General features: G+C 39.3%; 1 protein-coding gene across 1 annotated transcript; it reads left to right on the top strand.

Annotated features, from left to right (window-relative positions):
- Positions 1–6,061: 6,061 nt before the first annotated feature.
- On the top strand, positions 6,062–8,650 carry LOC308246703 (bcl-2-like protein 10; the record flags this gene model as incomplete). The annotated part of the gene is made up of 2 exons (XM_080665097.1): positions 6,062–6,482; positions 8,628–8,650. The coding sequence occupies 2 exons, from the start codon at positions 6,062–6,064 to the stop codon at positions 8,648–8,650; spliced, it is 444 nt and encodes a 147-aa protein (XP_080521223.1).
- Between the last annotated feature and the right edge of the window lie 598 nt (positions 8,651–9,248).

Here is a 9,248-nt window from a genome sequence, read left to right as displayed (position 1 = left end):
CATCTAGTTCATGTATCTAGTTCATACCTAGTTCATTGTGCCCAGATTATAATGGTAATCTCTAGCTAGCACCTGTCTTCATGTCTGTCTTAGAGTAGTTGCATAAATATACATTGAATGAAAAGAACTCATCCTAAGTCAGAAGTCCTGAGTTCAGTTCTCTTTCTGCCACTGGGTCAGTTATCTGTCTCTTGGCTCTCAGCTTCATGCTTGCCCTTTTATATTCTCCTCTGTATGCACATGGTTGGAGTTCTAAAAATCACATTTCCTAGAGACCCTTGACTTAGCCAGTGAAATAACATACATAAGGTTTTAAGGTGGGAAAAAGACGGAAGCTGTGTTTTTTTCCTCTCCTGCATCTGACTTTAGCAGTTGTAGGAGCAATGCAACAACTACACTGAGTGTCCAGATTATTATGATCTCTGAATGCATAATAATCTGGCCACTCAGTGTATATCCTATATAATAAAAGGCTAATATGCAAATTGTCCCCTGGACCAGGAGTTCGACCAGCAGGCAGGCCGGCCAACCGCCCATGGCCAGGCTGGCCGGACCTCACCCATGCATGAATTCATGCACCGGGCCTCTAATTATACATATATATATATATATATATATATATATATATATATATATATATACACACACACTGAGTGGCCAGATTATTATGCGTTCAGAGATCATAATAATCTGGCCACTCAGTGTATGTCATTTAGCCGTGAAAGCAACCAGCCCAGCAGCTTCAGCAGAACTGCTGGCTTCTGATTTCTGGTGAGGAGGCAAGTGGGTTCCTGTACTTTTGCTCAGTCATGCAGTGTCCATTGGTTTTGGATAGCAACACTTCCTTTTCTGTCCCTCTAGCTCTAGTGATGGTAGTGGCTCACTGCCATTGCTAATCATCTCTCCTTTTCTACTCCAGCCCTTCCTATGCTTTGGTAACCAATTCTTTGTATTAAATCACCTTCGACTGAGATAATGAATGTGGTTGCTGTTTCTCTGGGTGGATATATACTGATGCATCTTCTACTACCTTTGAAACTTTGAGTGTTTGACTCTTCGCTACCTCAACTGGAAAATGATGGAGATAATCCTCATGCTACTTTAAACATCTAATGCAATAATGTTTGTATAGGTTCCCTGATTATTATAAATTACTTTGCATGTATAAATTATTGTTAGATAACATTTTATTTATTTATTTGTTTTTGTGGAGGGAAGGTACTATGGTGTTTGAATGCATGGTCTCTGCCTGGGTTCATACTCACTTAAGCTACCGTTCAGCTATTAGAGGTTGGGTGAGTAGAGTAGTATACTTCTTTAAGCTTCCCTAGGTAAAATGCAGTAATAATAGCACTTATCTCATCTAATAGGGGGTTTTAAATGAGACATCACAAATAAAGAGAATAGCTCAGTGACTGGTACATTATAAAAGCCCAATATTTTTATTATCACTCTGTGCAGTGGGTGGCAGTAGTGGGGTAGTAGTCTATGGAGAGAGCCATACAATGGATCCAAGAGAAAATTAGCAACCAATCTGAACAAATGGTAAAAAAAAACAGATTAATGTAAAAGCAATTTACTTCTGTAATCTAATAGAAAAAACAGAAGTGAGTAAACTTGTATGGTTTTGAGAAAAGAAAAAAATTAAAACCATTTCTTTAAATTCCAGAATATGAAAACATTGTGTTTACCTTTATAAATATAACTTATTGATCATTGAGGATGTATATATTAAGTGTTCATTGTAGATACATTTAAAAGTATACAAGCATAAAAATAAAAGAATAAAATATTCTAACTCTAGTACCTGGATATGATTATGCTAATATCTTGTTATAGATCATTCTAATCCAGACCCTGTTTAGTGAAAGATACACACATGAGACAAGTGTATCTTTTCCAGCAACTCTTGTTTTGAGTATTTTATGAAATATTTGTTTCCTTCAAAATAATTAGATAACTTAAGAAAAATGGTCCAAGTGCCCACTGAAGGCATGGATCTGCATCTAACCTACAATCATGCCTTCAAATTAGGACCCATTATTTTTTTTTTAACATATTTTATTGATTTTTTACAGAGAGGAAGGGAACGGGATAGAGAATTAGAAACATTGGTGAGAGAGAAACATCGATCAGCTGCCTCCTGCACACTCCCCGCTGGGTATGTGCCCGCAACCAAGGTACATGCCCTTGACCGAACTCAAACCTGGGACCCTTGAGTCTGCAGGCCAACGCTCTATCCACTGAGCCAAACCAGTTAGGGCAGGACCCATATTTTTAACTACTTTATCCAACTAGAATTAAAAAAAATTAACATCAATGTTGACATTTAAATCCTTGATGCTACATCTCTCTTCTGAGGCGGGGATAGCTAGCTGTTGCTGTGACCTGCACGGTGGGGTTCAGGATCTGCAGGAGGGGCTGAAGCACAAATGAAAATGCTAGACAAAAATATGAATTACTAAGGGGTGGGGGCTTGTGGAGTCTCTTTCTTGAAGAGCACATCGCGTCCTGGCCTTGTCCGCTTTTATTCAGTTTTAGATACACATCTTGCCCTCATTAAAGCACGGCAGGCATGCAGCAGACAGACAGTCTCAAAGGTCAGTAAAGATCAGAAAGGTCCAATAAACATTTACTTGGAGGCTATCAGGTCAGGAAATTGCTTGGAGCCACTGCAATCTCGACATGAACTATCGGTGCCTAGCCTAGTGTAAGCCCATCTAACGCTCAAGGTCCATGGGCCTCCCGCGTTCCTCGGTGCACGATCATGATAGTGCTGGTATGTGGTGGCTTCCGGCAAGCTGTCTAATCAAAGAGTCCTACCTCTGGTGACAGCAGGAAGCAGCTGCCCAGGCCTGGGCTGCATTTCTCAGTCCCTCTTTCATCTAAGGTAGAATCAACTATATGTCTGGTTCTTACCGATTATAGACATCTGTGGCGTTTGGTCTAATGAATTGTTGCTTAACCATCTAAAGATTGTTTGCTTTCTCCACTTTTTCTCTTATGTCTGGACCCTAGGGGATGGTGGAGCCATAGATGGAAGGTGACTAAGTCCCTGAATCACTGTATGGAGGAAAGTTTTGTCAGATCAGTAAACCATGCATTAGACTGATATAAGTAAAAAATAAATTTCTGTTGGATTAAGTCACTGAAATTAGCATTATCTTAATATACACTTCATGCCTACATTGCATATTCTTTCTTCATCCTCTTCCTTCTCTTCAATTTCTCCCTTGTATTTGTTGATCTTTATGTTTTCCACAGCTCCTAGCCTTCTATAGTGTAGGCACTTAATTGTTGTTAATTAAAATTAGACATGTTTCCTTGACTAATATAAAGCCTTAAAATGAGCTTGAAACAGTTTCAAGGCAGAATATGGAAAAATGCAGTATTCTTATGATATAGTACAGACTGGGTAGAAGAAAACTTTTATTATAACTAGAAAAAATTCATATAATAATAAGCTCAAATGAAAGATTTATTTTCCATTTCTAGGAGGCAGTTAAAATAAAAGATTGAGAAAGATGGCATTTTTCTGTGGCAGGGCAGGCCTTAAATAAAATTGAGATAGCTTTCTCTTCTCTTTTCATTATCTTTCTTACTGACCCCTTTCTTGTATTTCTCCAAACTTTTTATGTCCTTGTAAAAGAGAAGAACATTAGAGAGCTCTCTGCAATTAACCCAGTGCATTTGACAACCATCTTCCCAAGGGCCTGTTCCTGCGTTTGGTAGGCACACTATGTGGTGAACATTTCTGACCTTGGGGTAAGGCAATGTCCTGCCTGGCCTTATGCGGGGCCATTTTTCAGCTGATGGGCCTGCTGGCATCTCCCCTATGAATATGCAAATATTTCATTCCCAGACATGAAAGATCCCATCTAACTCAGTCATGCTTCAGATCTCAGAGTGGAGCTTCTGTCTGAATTACTTATTTTAAAACTGACCCTCAATAAGAGAAATTGTGTGTTTTGTTTTGCTTTCTTAAATAGCTTTTAGTTCTAATACTAGAGGCCTGGTGCATGAATTTGTGCCCAGGTGAGGTCCCTTGGCCTGGCTAGCAATTGGGGCCAATGGGGGAGAGGGGGAAGGGCCGGCCGGCTGGCTGGGAGGAGGGACCGCGGGAGGTTGGCTGGCTGCAGGAGGTTGGCTGTGGGAGCACACTGACCACCAGGGGGCAGCTCCAGCATTGAGTGTCTGCCCCCTTGTGGTCAATGTGCGTCATAGCAACCTGTCGACTGGTCGTTCAGTTGTTTGGTCGCTTAGGCTTTTATATATATAGATTTAATTCATTAATAACTACAAATAAAATATATTTATTTTTTATTACGCAAAAAAATTAAAGAGTTGCTGGATTGGATTGATGACATGAAGAGCATTGCTAGAAACCACAATCAATTTGTCTGGCTTCATGGAATGTTTTATTATATGATAATCATCTAAACAGCACTTTAAAACATTTAGACTCAGGTTCACCCCTGAACCCTTGCCTGCTGAATCAAGTTCTACAGAGTCAAAGGAGCTTGAAAATGATGGCTAATTATGCATTCTGTAACAACTGCAAGTTTCCTTTGTGCATCTTTGCCTGTGTAATGGTTTTGCTAAGGTGATGAAAGGTTCAGGATATTACAACCAGGTGTACAGCTAGATGCCTAAGACAGAAAGACAAAGGCTGATTCCTGTGTGCAGGGAACTCTGAGCAATTGCATAGGGCCAGGAAGACTATATCGTAAATAAGGTGTCTAAAAGTTTTATAATAATTGGCTATCTTGAGGCATGACAGCATGTGTATATTTGTTTTTTAGGTCATGCATCATGCCTTCTTCAACTTTCTGTCTCCAGTATTTAGTAGAAAGTGTAGAAAATAGTAGGGTTTATGCCTTAACCGGTTTGGCTCAGTGGCTAGAGCGTCGGCCTGTGGACTGAAGGGTCCCAGGTTCGATTCCGGTCAAGGGCATGTACCTGGGTTGCGAGCACATCCCCAGTAGGGGGTGTGTAGGAGGCAGCTGATCGATGTCTCTCTCTCATCAATGTTTCTAACTCTCTATCCCTCTCTCTTCCTCTCTGTAAAAAATAAATAAAATATATTAAAAAAAAGAAAATAGTAGGGTTTCTTTCAAATGTCTGCTACATAAAGAACTTGGATCCAGAAATCTTGGGTTTCAGTTTCTGTGTATTGCTTATTACTTGTGTTTCATTTATTCATTATATGATTTTTTTCTTTCACTCTACCACCATATATAGAGTACCCATCATGTATTGGCTATTGTGCAATATGCTGCTAAAATAGAGCTGAATGAGAAATAGTTATTGTTGCTCTCTCAGCATCCAAATGGAGGGGCAGGAGGCAGACCAAGCTTGGTGCCATGTGATGAAATTTGTGAAAGAGTGAGTACAGAGGAGGCAACCTGTTTCTGGAGAAGGTGAATAAGGAACAGTCAAGGATGGTTTCTTTTAGGAGAGATGATGCTTGAATTGAGTCTTGATAAATCAGTAGAAGTCAGCCAGGTGGACAGGAGTTAGACTAGAGGGAAGGTGTTTAATGAAGAAGGAACAACCTATGCAAGGGAATGGGGTTGGTGGATACCAGGAAAGGAATGTGATGTTTTAAAAGGTATGTGTGGGACCACCGCAGGAGTTACCAGGAGACAGATCATGACCTTTTATGCCATGCTAAAGAAACTGAACTTTATCCTAAAGTTGAAAGATGGGACGTGACATGGTGGAGTGTATAAGTTACTTAACCTGGTAAAGACTTTTTTTTAATCCATAAAATACAGAAAGTATTAGTTATCTCTCTGAAGGTTACTGGGAAGATTGGATAAGATGATATGCTTGAGAATATCCTATAGCGTATGACACAGATGGTAACCAGTATTACTAATGCTATTCATGAAGGGTTTGTTTGAGTACTGTGTGGATTGCCATTTAGTTCTCACAGCAATGCTCTTGACCATGAATCTGTAAGTGGGGCACTTGCTTTGAGTTGTTTCCTAGTAATAAGGGTAGATTTGACTTGATTTATTTTCATTTTAAAAATTCATTTCCCCTGAGACGCCAGGCCATGGAGGACGACGAGTTGAGGTTGCGCACCCGACGGCTGCTGACCGAGTTCCTGGAGCACTGTGCCCGAAGGCGCAGCACCGCCCCGCGGCCGCCGTCCACGCCGGAGGCCGCTGTGATGCGCTCCCTGGCTGCTCATTCATGGCTGGGTACCCCGCACTCCTGGTCCCGAAGGCAGAGAAACCGCATCGAGCAGATGGTGGACCAGATAGAGTGGCTAGTTCCAGACGGCACAGACCCCACCTGGTTCAGCGTGTTGGCGCTCGTGTCTTTCGCGGGGGCCCTGCTGGAGAGACCGCCGCCAGGCCACTCGCGGGCGCTGAGGGAATGGGATGCCACCGTTGAACAGGACTGCCAGCGCCTGGTGACCTTCCTGTGCGGTTGGCTCACCGGGAAGCACCGCACCTGGATGGAGGCGCAAGGTGGCTGGGATGGCTTTTGTCAGAGCTTCATGCCTGCACCGCTGCCTTGGGGCAGACTGCTGGCTCCACTTCTGATGTTATGCCTTTTACTAATAATCTTAATCTGCTTGTGGATAAAATCATGGTTGCAAAATTTTTAACCAATTTCTACCTGTCTACCTGTGACCAGCCAAGTGGATTTGAGATGTGAAAAAAAAGAGTAAGGCACCTTCTGAGGCATTTTTACCTGCATCCCTGTAAGGACTCCTCTGGTGATAATTCAGCCAGTGTTTTAACTCCTGACAAATACTTAAACGTGTGTTAGGACAAAGGCACCTACCTGAGTGGCTCTTCTCTGATTGGGGAAAATGGGAATGCAAAGGCTTATTGCTCCAAAGAATTATAAAAGAAACGGCATTTCATTAAATGGGAAACCGGGTGCTACTTGCTACATTTAGATAAATATGAATATGAGACTCTCATCTCTCCATAATTTCATGTGCTACTGCTGGTCAGTTTATCAAGGCAATGGGTCAGGGGTGAAATGGTGAAATGATATCGGAAGTGTTCCAAGTACCACCCTAACAAAGAATGTAGTACTAACCCTTTATAAGGAATTATTTCTAAAGCCTTTGAAATGGCATTTTTGTGTTTTAGAGTTAATAATTTATATTAATGACTTCAATAAATTGTTAAATGTCTTCAAAGTTTTAATAAATTTATGCATCTTTTAAAAAACTTCGTTTCTCCTGATAGTTGTTGTAGAAGGCATGTAAGTGAACCAGAGTAAAGAAGGAAGAAGTGGTTTATTTTACTTTTTTCTCCTCCAAAATCACCTACAGTTAGCTGTCAAAATAGGCTACCTGGCCCCGTTTTTTTTTTTTTTTTAAAGGTGGCCTATGAACCAAATTATTTGGTGGAGAGCATAAAGAAATAAGTAGTATTAACCAATCTCTTCTCTTCGCTCTCTCCTGTCTCAAGACAAGACTCTCCCACAGTGTATGTCTGCTTTCCTGCATCATGACTAAGCTGTGAGGAGGGGGTCCCTGCTCAGGCTCCTGTTCATAGATGGTTTCCAAGGTTCAGGAGGACGGATATGTTAGTTAAACAAGGCAAATTTTATTCCTGGGCCATGTCCTGTAATAGTGTTGCCTGCCTATTAATCAGAAGATTTCCTCCTCATTGTTTTATCTTCCCAAAGATTGATCTATTAAAAGTAGTGATTATTTATCACCAGTTTATTATTTTTTGTACTAGTTTTGAGAAGGGAAGTATAAATATTTTTGGTTCATATTTTTGGTTGTGTGAAGGGAGACAAACGTTAGTAAATTAGAATACAAAAGCAAACTATTTTCTAAGTAGTCACTTTTTGTTTAGGAACTATATATCTATTTGATACAAATGTTTATTCAGGGTGAAACTTACTAATACTTTGGGAATCAAACTTTTAATCTTAGCTCCAATTGCATAAAACAAAAACAGTAACACAAAGGACTTTCAAAACCTGGATTAATTAATCAGTTAATTAAGAAAAAAAGAAAATAATGTTGAAGCCAAATTATCTTTTATCATAGAAAATCTATTCAGAGTTCTTGGACCTCTAATAATAAAGAACTTAATTCATTAAAAAATTATGGTCAATTAACTTGCATTGCATTCTGAATGATAATTATTTGTCGATGACATCCCTTGTCTATGTACAGTCTATGAAAGGACATAAAGATTTTAAAGCAAAGCTATAATTTTTAGTTGCATTTAGCATAAATAAGTGACAACTGAAAATATCCTACATACAGTGGTTCTTGGATAAAAATTTTTCATGATAAAATTACATTTTTAATAAAAGCTATTATTTGTGGTAGTTTTCTGTATACGGGAACTAGGAAGTAGGGTGTACTCTGCATTTTGCTGCTATGTGTCTAGGTAGGTATTAAATTGCTCATGCTCACTTAATGTCTAGACTTTATTTGTTCAATTGTAAATACAGACTTCTGTGGTGCTTTTTCATTTCCAGCAGTATAATGAACTTTGATTATATTTCTTTTACAGTGTCCATTGAAATGTTTACAATTTCAAGGTAATAGAATTAACAATAACTTTCTTTGTTACTTTTCTGTAGTTAAAAGCAGATATCCACTGAGCATGCTTTGAAATTTCTCACCCAAGGTTTTGAAAAAGAAGCTGCTTAATGGAGGTTATAGATTTGCATATAACAGTATAAAATAAACTTTTGATGAAGAGACATGGATGGCACATGAAATTCTAGTAAAGGACTGACTTCATCACTTCATCTAGAGACCTCATTGAACAAGAGTATTCTTCAAACCATGAATAATCATGTAGACCATTTATCTTAGCAATGCCACAGGGAAACAAAAAGTAAAGCAACAATGTCTTTTGAAGTCTGGCCCATTTGATAGGAACCACTGATCTGTTTATGACACATAGCCTCAGTGCAAATGTTGTTCAACAATGTTTCAACACTTCACCGACAGCTAATTTGCAGCAAAAATATAAACTTGCAGATTGTATTAATAGGTGAGTTTTTGAAGGTGAACAAGCAAAGCAGTACTTGGTATTTATATGTTAAATTTGTAGTTATGTGATTTTTTTCTCTCACTTTGAGTATTATAGACAGTAAAGTTCTATTCTGGATAACCTTTCCTGAAAATCCAGCACACTTCTCTGAAACTTACCTTAACACTCTTTATCAAGTTGATACAAACATATTATTTTAATATTAGACCTACTGAGGAATTCAGAAAAGTGAACCAATTAAAAATCAGA

Source organism: Plecotus auritus, assembly GCF_963455305.1.
Source record: "Plecotus auritus genome assembly, chromosome: 4".
NCBI classification, from domain to species: Eukaryota; Metazoa; Chordata; class Mammalia; order Chiroptera; family Vespertilionidae; genus Plecotus; species Plecotus auritus.
The sequence above is the reverse complement of the archived record's forward strand: the minus strand, read 5'-3'. Positions and strand labels throughout refer to the sequence as shown.